We start from the raw sequence: 12,779 nt of genomic DNA on the forward strand, positions 1-12,779 counted from the left end.
TGACCTTCATACAGATTTCTCAAGAGGCTGGTCAGGTGGTCTGGTATTCCCATCTCTTGAAGAATTTTCTGTAGTTTATTGTGATCCACATAGTCAAAGGCTTTGGCATAGTCAATGAAGCAGAGATAGAAGTTTTTCTAGAACTCTCTTGCTTTTTCGATGATCCAGCAGATGTTGGCAATTTGATCTCTGGTTCCTCTGCCTTTTCTAAAACCAGCTTGAACATCTGGAAGTTCAGGGTCCACATATTGCTGAAGCCTGGCTTGGAGAATTTTGAGCATTACTTTACTAGCATGTGAGATGAGTGCAATTGTGTGGTAGTTTGAGCATTCTTTGGCATTGCCTTTCTTTGGGACTGGAATGAAAACTGTCCTTTTCCAGTCCTGTGGCCACTGCTGAGTTTTCCAAATTTGCTGGCATATTGAGTGCAGCACTTTCAAAGCATCATCTGTTAGGATTTAAATAGCTCTACTGGAATTCCATCACCTCCACTAGCTTTGTTGGTAGTGATGCTTCCTAAGGTCCACTTGACTTTGCATTCTAGGATGTCTGGCTCTAGGTGAGTGGTCACACCATCATGATTATCTGGGTCATGAATATCTTTTTTGTACAGTTATTCTGTGTATTCTTGCTACCTCTTCTAAATATCTTCTACCTCTGCTAGGTCCATACCATTTCTGTCCTTTATTGAGCCCATCTTTGCATGAAATGTTCCCTTGGTATCTCTAATTTTCTTGAAGATGTCTCTAGTCTTTCCCATTCTACTGTTTTCCTCTATTTCTTTGCATTGATCACTGAGGTAGGCTTTCTTATCTCTCTTTGCTATTGTTTGGAACTCTGCATTCAAATGGGTATATCTTTCCTTTTCTCCTTTTCTTTTCACTTCTCTTCTTTTCACAGCTATTTCTAAGGCCTCCTCAGACAACCATTTTGCTTTTTTGCATTTCTTTTCTATGGGGATGGTCTTGATCCCTGTCTCCTGCACAATGTCATGACCCTCCGTCTATAGTTCATCAGGCACTCTATCTATCAGATCTAGTCTCTTAAATCTATTTCTCACATCCACTGTATAATCATAAGGAATTTGATTTAGGTCATACTTGAATGGTCTAGTCATTTTCCCTACTTTCTTCAATTTAAGTCTGAATTTGGCAATAACACATTACAGTGCATTTAAAAGAATTAAAGTCAAAGACACTATGTTCTCTAAATTAAAATTCAATAATATTAAAATATTAAGAAATCTCAAAATATTTGGAAATTTGTCAATATGACTTCTAAAGTATCTTTGTGTCAAAGGAGAAATCACAAGAAAAATTATAAAATATTTCTAAGTGAATGATAGTATAAGCACAACATAGCCAAATCTGTGAGATGTAGTAAAAGCAGCTATTAGAAGGAAATTTATTAATTTAATTGATGCTTTTGAACTGTGGTGTTGGAGAAGACTCTTGAGAGTCCCTTGGACTTCAAGGAGATCCAATCAGTCTGATTTCTTAAAGGAGATCAGTCCTGGGTGTTCATTGGAAGGACTGATGTTGAGGCTGAAATTCCAATACTCTGGCCACCTGATGCGAAGAGCTGACTCACTTGAAAAGACCCTGATGCCGAGAAAGATTGAGGGCAGGAGGAGAAGGGGACGACAGAGGATGAGATGAGACGGTTGGATGGCATCACCGACTCAATGGACATGGGTTTGGGTAGACTCCGGGAGTTGGTGATGGACAGGGAGGCATGGCATGCTGCGGTTCATGGGGTTGCAAAGAGTCGGACACAACAGAGCAACTAAACTGAACTAAACTGAACTGAAATGCTCACATTATAAAAGAAGAAAAGCCTAAAATAAATGTTTTGGGTTTCAAATTAAAAAGTTAAAAAATAAAGTAAACCAAAAGTAAGAAAAAAGAAAAAAGTAGAGGAAAAAATAAAACAGTAAAAATCAATGAGAAATCAAGCAATCATGATAATTGGCAAAGTGAAAAGCATATTCTTATTAAAAGCAACAAAATCAATAGATTCATTCACAGAAAGAAAACAGAGACTGCAGATCACTGATAACAGGAAAGAAGACACTAAAGGGATAATAATGGAATAGTAACAACTTTTAGCCTTTAAATGAAACACCTTAAACAATAAATTCCTGGAAAAATACAATTTATCAAAATTACCATAGAAGGAAAAAAGGAGTAACTCAGTATTTATAAAACAAAGTAATTTAGTATCTAAAACTGTCCCACAAAGAAATCTCAGGCCAGGAAAACTTCCCTTGTAAATTTCAACAAACATTCAGGGAAGAGATAACACCACTTATATATAAAGTCTTTTAGAAAATAGAAGAGAAGGGAACACTTTCCAGCTTCTTTTATGGGACCAGCATAATCTAAATACTTGGCAAAGACATCTAAAAGAATGAAAATAATAGACTAATATCCTCATGAACATAGACACAAAACTCCTTAATACAATATTAGCAAACTGAATTCAACAACATATAGAAAGGATAGTACACTATAACTAAATGTGTTTATCTTAAGACTGAATAGCTGATTTAATATTTGAAAATCCTACTAACAACAGAATTTTTAAAAATTAAGTAAGCTCATGGAGAAATAAATATGTGTGAATAAACAAATTCTTTAAAAATGAAGATTAATAAGATGGGAATAACTCTAGCAGATATTAAAATGGTAATAAAGTGCTTTAATAATTAAAAAGCATTTTGCCCTCTAATAAAGAAATAAGTGAAATGGATAACTCAGAATAAACACAAATATACATGGTAAAATACAATATTTATTGATAAAGGGGAGAATTGAATAAACGATGTTGAGATATCTAGTCTGCCATCTGGATAAAGAAATAAAGTTGATGGTTTATCTTTTTCCTTACTTAAGATAAATTCCAGATGAAACATAAATTTAAGTATTTTTAAAAATAAAATTCCTTGGTGGTCCAGTAGCTAAGACTCCATGTTCTCAATACAGGGAGCCCAGGTCTGAACCCTGGTCGTGGAAGTAGATCCTATACGCCACAACTAAAGATCTCACACACCACAGTGAAGACCGAAGACCCCACACGCCTCAACTGAAGATCCAGCGCAGTCAAATAAATAAACAAACAAATATTTTCAAAAAATTTATAAAAACAATAGAAGAAAACTTGGAAATATATTTTGTAATTTCAGTGGTGGAGAAAACCTTTCTCAAAAAAGACATAAACTTAGAAACTTGGAAGAATGATACATTTAACAACCTAAAACTCAAATACAGTAAATACAGCATTAGAAAGTTAAAAGAAATATGATAAATGGGAAAAAATATTTGCAATAATATATGGCAGAAATAGGACCAAGTTCCTTCATATATTAAGATCTCTTATAAATCAATTTAAAAAGATCAATGTTTCAATAGAAAAAAAAATGTAGTATGGCCAAAAATAGGCAGTTCACAGAAATATAGATAAAACTATTTTCTAACATAAGAGAAACATCTTCAACTTCCTTCAAATTCTAGTGATGGAAATTAAAAATATTTTTCTTCATCTCACTGGCTAAGAAAGAGTTTCATAAAATACAATCTTGTTGAGGGTACATGAGAAAGGATTCATACTTATGGGAGCATAACCAGCTGTCACCTGTTTAGAAGGCAATTCACCAGCATCTATCATGAAAATTCACAGGACTTTTGTCCTAATATTTCCACTTGTGGAAATTTACATTACAAATATATTTGCATATTTATGCAAATCCTGTTGTTGTTGCTGTCATCAGACTCTTTGAGATCACACAGACTGTAGCCCACCAGGCTCCTTTGTCCATGGGATTTTCCGAGCAAGAATACTGGAGTGGGATGCCATTTTCTTCTTCAGGAGATCTTCCCAACCCAGGGATTGAACCCTAGTTTCCTGCATTGGCAGGCAGGTTCTTTACCACTGAGGCACTAGGGAAGCCCATAGCTTTGCTTGTAGTAGAAAAGATTAAATGCCCATAAATACAGGGCTAGATAAATAGATTGGACCTGAAATTGAATATTTTGTAATATTAAAAAGACTGAAGTTAATCTTTCCATGATTATATAATAATGTCTCCAAAGTATATCTTCGGGTAAAATAGCTTGAAACAAAGTATTTTATGGTATATGTACCCATTGTAAAATAATTTGTGATAAATATTTGCATTGATAAATATTATAAATATACAAAAACATACATATATGCATGAAAGACAATTTTATCCTTGTATATTTATAGACTATTTCTCAAAGGGGAAGAAAAAAACATGAAACTGTTGATTCTCTCCTATGGAGATAATTCTGGAAAACTTAAGGTTTGGGATAGGAAAGAGATGCTGACAGTAACTAATTTTTATGATGTTTAAATATATGTTTACAATATGCATATGATATTGAAAAATCCACCAGTTCAAAAAGTTAGTGAACTGAATCAATTGTTTCTAGCGTCCATGAAAAGAAGAAATAAAAAATAGGACTTTGATATGATATGATTTATGAAAAGAAAACCAATCACTTGATCAATCTATGCTTTTTTTCAGTATTTTAGATTTTTCAGTTCTTACTACATACTAGGCCCAATAACGAGGTACTTAAAGAACAACAATGACAATAATCAAAGATACCTGCCCTCAAAGAGCTTACAGTTCAGAGGAAGATGGCTATCCTCTGGCTAAGACTTAAAATGTCGAAGAAATTCAGTTCCTTCTGAGCCCATCTCAAGAATTTACTCAGCTCAGCAATCCTCTGCCATAAACCTCATCAGATCTCCTGGTAACTGTCAGTATCTCCAAGAGAGCTGGTGTCCCCTCCACTAAATCTCTAAAGAGATTTCTTTCAAGAAGTGCTATTAGCTCTCATGGGTTCTGTCCATTACACTTTAGAGAATAATTTAATTTCCTAGAGGCATTTCACCTTTTCCCACCTTCATTTCTTTGACTTCTCTCTTCCTTCTGCTTGACATATTCTTAAGCTTTTGTTCTTCTGTGACTGACTCCTACCCCAAGTCAAATACCGCAAGTGCTTCTCCAGGAAAGCTTTTCTCATCTCTGTCATATGAACTAGGTTAGTAACATTTCTTCCATGTCCCTGCAGCTCTTTCCACTTTACATTCAACCATTCACTTGTCAGGTACTCATAGTAAAGTACTATGAAAGTTGTGAAATGTTAAAATTGTATCCAGATGTATGAACATCTGACATAGAGTAGGAACTCAGGATTGTTTGATAAATTCAACTACAGCTTCCCTGTTCTCCCCTGGCTTCTCCCAGGTTACAGTACTGAACTGAACTTTGTGATTGTTTTCCCTGCATGCCCCACCCCCACTGCACCACTTTCCCAAGTCTAAAACATCACACTCACTTGTCCAGTGACATCGCAGGGAAGGAAAACTTGCCCAGGCAGATGCGATAGATAGCACTCAGGGGAATCCATTGAAACTGCACACAGCAGAGCATGATGAAGTCATATTTGCAAATTAAGAGAGTCTTGTCTGTGATCAGCAAAATCCTCTCCTTCTCATTGTTCCAGTGGTCTATCCTGTGAAAATCACCACAGAGAAGAAAAGTCAATGGCATAATCTTTCCAAATAAATCATCTTCACTGAAACATCTCTACTAACAGAAAAAATGATGAGGTTTATCACCTTGGAAGAAAGAGGAGTTGAAGAAAGTCATCCTCTGTCTCTCTCATTCTGGCCCCATGACCAAGGAAGGAGGGAGGTAGAGGATCACAGGAAAATGTTTTATGCCCACAGAGCTCAGAGATGATTATCCTTGACAGGTTCCATCAGGGGAATAGCAAGATTGTATCACATTGGCAGTCAACTGATTCATGCTCCTCCACATCTTCCCAGTTCTCTAGAAAACCTTCATGGAGCCCATCTTTCTCAAAGGACACGAAAAATACCTCTTAATTTCAACTCAATCTGAACGACTAAGCATTGGTTTATGCTAATCTTCAAAGGTCAAATTGCTGAATGAAGATAAAATGGAGATTTGAATTTAGGTTCACTGACTCCCACCCAAGCTATTCCATCATACTGAGCTCATTTTATCATTTTCCTGTGGTGGAAATACAGTGAAATGAGTGAAAATGATTCTTACGAGCCAAAGACAAAGCAGACACTAGGTATGTGTTTACTGAGTTGACTTGTTTCAGATTTCAGAGTCTTTCAGGGTATGCAATGAAATATTCTGAGACTTAAGAATCTATTCAACAGAGAGAACAGTAAAGAGTGAAAGCAATGACTTATTTTTAAAAAGTGAGCATGATCTGAAATTCCTCTCACCCATAGCATTTGCTCTCTTTCTGCTACAGCCTTTGTATATAGCACTGCATGACCTGTATTATAACTTTTTCAGTGCATATTTTATCTTCCTAAGAAACTGGAAAGGATGACTGGGCTTCCTTGGTGGCTCAGATGTTAAAGAATCTGCCTGAAATGCAAGAGACCCAGGTTCAATCCCTACGTCGGGAAGGTCCCCTGGAGAATGGAATTCCTACTCACTCCAGTATTTTTGCTTGGAGAGTTCCACAGACAGAGAAGCCTGACAGGCTACAGGTCATGAGGTCACAAAGAGTCAGACACAACTGAGCGACTGACACTTTCATTTTACTTTCAAGAGACTGAAAAGAATGATTTGTGATTGATTCATATATGAATTCCCACTACAAATCATCAATCTAATGTAAAGACTAAGACTTGTCACCCTGTTTCCATCCATTCTCACACAAAACCTCAGAGCTGTTCTTAAAATACAAAAGGAGTGATGTTACTTCCCGTTGACTTTATTAAATGGCACCCTTTCAATTTTAGGTTCAACTCCTATGGTCTGGCGTCTGCCCAGCACCACCTTATAGCAGGCTGAGAAAACTCGATGTCCAAGTCATGTGTTGAATGCCTCCTTCAAAGATTTCTTAAACTCCTGTGTAAACTTGTGTCCCCATTACATTTTTTCAAAGCATTCTGATCCATTTTTGTTTTCAGCCCTTACCATCATTTGTAAGAAGGAATGATATAGAAGAGGTTTAGTAATTGATGCCATGTGAACCTGGACAAGTCAGAACAGACACCGAAGTACAGAGACTAGGGCAATTCCAGTGATTATGGTCTAAGAATCATCCCTATGTATGTATGTGTGTGCACGCACACATACACACACACACTCCATGAGGGCAGAGACTGTACAGGGCTATTTACTCTGTTCCTGTCAAATAGTCTTCAATAAATAAATATCTGTTGTGATAACTGATTGCCAATCATAAGTCTTTTGGAGGCCTTTGGGTTGGCTGAGTCGGGGGTGAAAACATCCAGCTCTACTAATGACAAACCTTGTAAGATTGGACATTGAGCCTGTCTGTAGCTCACATTTCTTGTCTGTGAGATGGAGACAGTACCAGTACTGATCTCATAAGTCTGGGGAGAGGATTCAGGGGCAAACTTTTCAATCAGTGGTTTATAAAGGAGCTGTTGCTATTTTTGGCAGGGAAACGGCAACCCACTGCAGCATTTTTGCCTGGGGAATTTCATGGACAGAGGAGCCTGGCAGGCTACAGTCCACGGGGTCACAAAGAGTCAGACACGCCTGAGCGACTTACACACGTAAGTGACTAGGTGACCTTGAGTAACCCAGTATATGCCCTTCCTCAATATAGTTCAAAGGCAGGCAAGACAAAGTTAGGAGTTAAATCAATGGGGGGAGGAACAGAAGGATACATGAAGAAGAGAAAAGGGGAGGTGAAGGAGGAAGAAATATTGAGAAACAGACATAGAAAGAAAGAACCATGAGGCTGTGGCCTTGTTATATTCTGGCCATTATGCATGTACAAGTGTTAGCTTTGCATCTCCCCACCACCCTTGGAAGAAGGTCACACCTTCTAGCTGAAGTCATTCAGCTAGAATATGGAGGTAGAGTTAGTGATATAGAGTCAAGAGATCTGGTTTAAATCTTGGTCCTATGGCTTCCATCCACTCCAACAATGTTGCAAGACTCTACTTCACCAAGAGAAGAGAGAAGTCTCGATAATCTGTTTAACACTCTGTCTTAGACAGAAAAAGATGAGGATTCTGAAATGTTTTATCAGCTATCTACATAATTTTCTCTAAATAGATTGTATCTACTTAGCAGCAAGTTATAAGCTGTGCCTAATAAACCAAGCTTGTTTTTAGTCTAAAATATCCTCAGATTTTGGTTGAAGGTTTTACTGAAAATGTCAGCACTCCATAATGAGATTTATTTTAAAAGGTAAAGGATGGATTCAGGGGGAAAAAAAAAGAGAGTTCTTTTTAGGAACACAGAGTGCTCTGCTGTGACACAGACTCTGCATAATTTTCATGTTGGGAAAGTCGGAATCCAAGTAAACACACAGGCTTATAAATAGTTTGGGGCCACCATCTCTAGCTTCTGGGTGGTATATTTATTTATTTAGACTTCAATCACACCTTTTCTTCCCAAAGAACTCTTGGAGAAAACACTGAATTTTATATTCCTAGTATTAATGTAATTTAAGTTTGGTGGTAATGTTCAAAACAAATATAGGAGTAAGAATATCAATAATGATTCTGTGCAATTCATGGAGGATCACAAAGCCCTTGAATATCAATGCTTTTGTTTAATCTTCCCAACAATCCTTTGGACTAGATGCTATTAACTTCATTTTAAAGATAAAAAAACTAAGGTCCAGAGATCATTACAATAAATTACTTGCCCAGTGCTTTACACAGAGCAAGCAGTAGTTCAAGGACCTGAAGTAAGTATGGAGACAGCAAATCCAGGCATAGTGTTAGCTTTCTCCCTGGGACCACGAACACTCAAATAAAGGACTTTTCAGCGTGGTGTACAAGTGTGGTAAAAGCCACCTCTGGAAGAAGCTGATGTGATGGTCTATACCCATCCTGGAATCATTATCTCTGTGAAACAGCATCCTTGACCATCCCCTCCAAACCTTGACTTCTTCCAGCGTTCTATATCTTAGGGGGAAATCCTCCTTAAAGACTCCAAGCCTTAGGAGTCTTTTTTTCTCTCATTTCTTCACCTCACATGCTAAGTTCTAAACATTCTACTCCTCAAATACCTCTCAAAACCACTCACTTCTCTCCATCCTGACTTTCAACATTCTGATCCACTCTTCCCACATCTCCTGCCTGGACAACTGCAGTTACCTTCTCAGTGGGCTTGGCTATTAGCCACCTGGACGTGGTTTATCTACATGTTTTAGTTCCTTCCCTGCCTCATCATGATACTGCAATGAGGCAGACCATTTTAAAACAAATTTGGTCTTTACCTCCAAAGACCTAACTCTAACTCTGGCTTCAAATACTTCAATATCTCTCCATGGTTCTTAGGAGAAACGACCAAAAAAAAAAAAAAAAAATCACCTAGTCTGAGGTTCTGCAGTTGGACCTTACCTATTTCTTCAATGTCATTTCAGGCCAAGTCTCTGCATCCCTTTCTCCGGGATCTTTTTCCAGTTTCCAGGACTCGCCATGCCTGGTCCTACTGAAGGGTCTTTGCCTGTGTTATTCCCTCTGCCAGCTATGTTGTTCCTAATCTTCTTTACCTACTGAACTCCTACAGTGCTGAGCTCAATTACTCCTTACTCTGGCAAGCTTTCCCACCTCCATGACCACTTCTCCTGTTTCTAATATGTACTTTCATAAACTTCACATCTCTCCTTCCCAGCACTTATCCCAGATGCAATTTCATAGTTATTTCTGTGATTATCTAATTAATGTCAGTCTCCTCTCCTATACTGTAAATGTCACAGAGTCAGGTCTTATCATTATGTCTCCAAAGTAGTAGGCTTCCCCAAAATAGTTCTGGAATGAATTAGTGAAGAAGTAGCAATTCCTTGAGAGAGCAGCACTGCAACACATACATTACCCTATGGAAAACAGACAACCCCTGGGAATTTGCTGTATGACACAGGGAGCTCAACCGAGTGCCCTGTGACAACCTAGAGGGGTGGGAGGGGGTGGGAGGTGGGACGGAGGTTCAGGAGGGAGCAGACATGTGTATACCTATGTCTTATTGATGTATGGCAGAACACACTATTATAAAGCAATTATTCTCCAATAAAAAATTTAAAAAAATTTGGAAAGATTTAACAGCTCTTGTGTAGTACAACCTATATGCTTTGCTTTATGCTGCTTGAAGAATTTCGTCCTTTGGTTCACACATCAAAATACTCCCCCATAAAATAGCACATTTCCAAAAAATAATAAACCAGTAATATTGGGAAAATGTTCCTACCAAAAGGATGAGGAAGAGCAGGATACAAAGCAGCACCTTCAGTGTACTTCCAATTTTGTAACAATGAAGATAAAAAAATATGTAGATCAAAATGCGAACACTGATCATTTCTGAGTGGTAGGATTTCAAGTGACGTTCATTTCTTCTCATGCTTTCATTGATGATGAAAATCACTCAGTTGTGTCCAGCTCTTTGTGACCCCATGGACTGTAGCCTGCCAGACTCCTTTGTCCATGGAATTCTCCAGGCAGGAATACTGGAGCGGGTTGCCACTCCCTTCTCCAGAGGATCTTCCCGACCCAGGGGTTGAACCTGGGTCCCCTGCATTGCAGGTGGATTTTTTACTGTCTCAGCCACCAGGGAGGCCCCATGCTTTCATTAATCAAAGTTTAATTTTTATGATAAATGCTCTACTCATATGATAAAAGAGATATATGCTTTTAATTTTCACTGAAATACAGTTGATTTACAACATCATGTTAGTTTCAGGTATACAGCAAAGTGATTCAGCCACACACACACACATATTTTTACATTCTCCTCCATCATAAGTTACCACAAGATGTTGAGTGTAGTTCCCTGAGCTACACAGCAGGTCTCTGTTGACTATTCATTTTGTGTATAGTACTATGTGTATTTTAATCCCAAACTCTTAATTTATCCCCTTGCCACTATCCTCTTTCATAACCATAAGTTTGTTTTTTATGTCAGTGACCCTACTTCTGTTTTGTAAGTAAGTTCATTTGTATCACTTTTTTCGATTTCACATACAAGTGATAGCATATGATATTTGTCTTTCTCTGACTTACTTCACTTAGTGACATCGTTAGGTCTTATGACAATTTCTAGGTCCATCCATGTTGCTAGAAATGGCATTATTTCATTTGTGTGTGTGTGTGTGGCTGAGTAATATTAAGACATTTTTTAAAAAATAAGTAAAAATCACCTGTCCTTAAAGTTTTCATATTAAATTCTGTCTGTTTAATGGTGCCTTCCCCTCAGTTCCCTCACCACTAGTAGATTGCATCTCTCTCATGGTGCTAGTGATAAAGAACACACGTTTCAATGCAGGAGACATAAGAAATGAAGGTTCAGTCCCTGGGTTGGGAAGATCCCCTAGAGAAGGAAAAGGCAACCCACACCAGTATTCTTGCCTGGAGAATCCCAAGGACAGAGGATCCTGGCAGGCTACAGTCCATAGGGTCGAAAAGAGTTGAACACATGCTCTTTAAATACACACAAGCATTTAGCAGTGCTTCAGTTGTGGTCTTAGTCACAGCTTTCTATGCTTGTCTTTCTGTTTCCCCCAAACTTGATGGGAGACCCTCTGGTGTAGAGACAGTGACTGAGCCCTGTGTGGGTTCCCTTGCTGTGCCCAGCACAGAGCCAAAGAGAAAGCAAAGTCTTAGCAAACGAGGAGAATGTGGAATAAAAAGCTAGAATCATAAGATCCATCCCCTCAGTGATGAGAGCCTGTCTCTGCTGGCAGTGGACTGGCCACATCCTCCCATCACCGCTGTTCCTCCGCACTGACTGCATTTTCCTTCTGCTGGGGAAGGGGCCCAGACTTCATGGAAACCAAGATCCTAGTTGCTCAGGGAGATTTGCAGTTTCCTGGGACTACAACAGTTTGGCCAGCAGAGGGCAACAGCGAACCAGAAATGACAGGCAGGTCCTATCCAAGCAAGCTTCTAGGACCCCCACCGTGTCACTCAAACCATCCCAGATGCCTTGCCAGTGGCCCCAGCCCTATGCCTAACAATACTCTCAGCAGCTCTTTTAGGGCTGTGAGATCAATTTGTTATTTGGAAAAGAGCTTTCTCCCTAAAATATTTTCTTATATTATTCCCTCAAATACATAGAATATGCACGCACACAGTTATACACACACATACACACATACCCCACTCATTAGAGACATCTTCCCAGATATTGAATAGAGTGATTGTACCTAATTTATAAATCAATCTTCTTTCCTATGTCCTTCCAGCCTCTTAGCATAACCAGCCCTTGAAAGAGGAAGACAGCATCTTGGCTAGTCAGGAATCAGCAACTCAGAAGGAAAACACTAAATCATTCATTCCACACATATTCCCTAGCACCCACTGGGGTTCCAGGCCCTGAAGAGAATCCAATTTGGGTTTGCTATTCAAACACAAACAGATGAAAAATGCATGGCATTGAAGCAAAGCAATTTCCCTCCCCCTGAGTTAAGTGAAGTCTTATAAAACCTTTAGCTAAATAACCCACATGCAATTCTTTCAATCATTTGGTTACTCTCTCCCCAGGCCTCTCCAATTTGTTTAAAATAGGGGACCCTTCAAGTAAACACAGTATTCTAATAAAAACCCGATGTCCACAAACCTTCTCTGTTCCCTTCCCCTGACTTGACTTCCTGTGGTTCATTTTTTTCCCACTATCCCATGCAGCCAGTCATGAACCAGGCCCTGTGCTTAGCTACTTGGAATACTGAGAAACGCATTCAGCTCTTAAATAATACACAGTTCTCCACAATGTT

At 38.5% G+C, this 12,779-nt stretch overlaps 1 protein-coding gene across 1 annotated transcript in view; it reads right to left on the bottom strand.

Annotated features, from left to right (window-relative positions):
* Window positions 1-5,365: 5,365 nt before the first annotated feature.
* Window positions 5,366-12,779, bottom strand: part of TPRG1 (tumor protein p63 regulated 1) — a 33,711-nt gene continuing 26,297 nt past the window's right edge. The window contains exon 3 of the mRNA XM_027552198.1: window positions 5,366-5,546. Coding sequence (XP_027407999.1) covers window positions 5,366-5,546 — 181 coding nt within the window. The remainder of the gene's footprint in view (window positions 5,547-12,779) is intronic.

This window comes from Bos indicus x Bos taurus, chromosome 1 (genome assembly GCF_003369695.1).
Source record: "Bos indicus x Bos taurus breed Angus x Brahman F1 hybrid chromosome 1, Bos_hybrid_MaternalHap_v2.0, whole genome shotgun sequence".
NCBI lineage: Eukaryota > Metazoa > Chordata > Mammalia > Artiodactyla > Bovidae > Bos > Bos indicus x Bos taurus.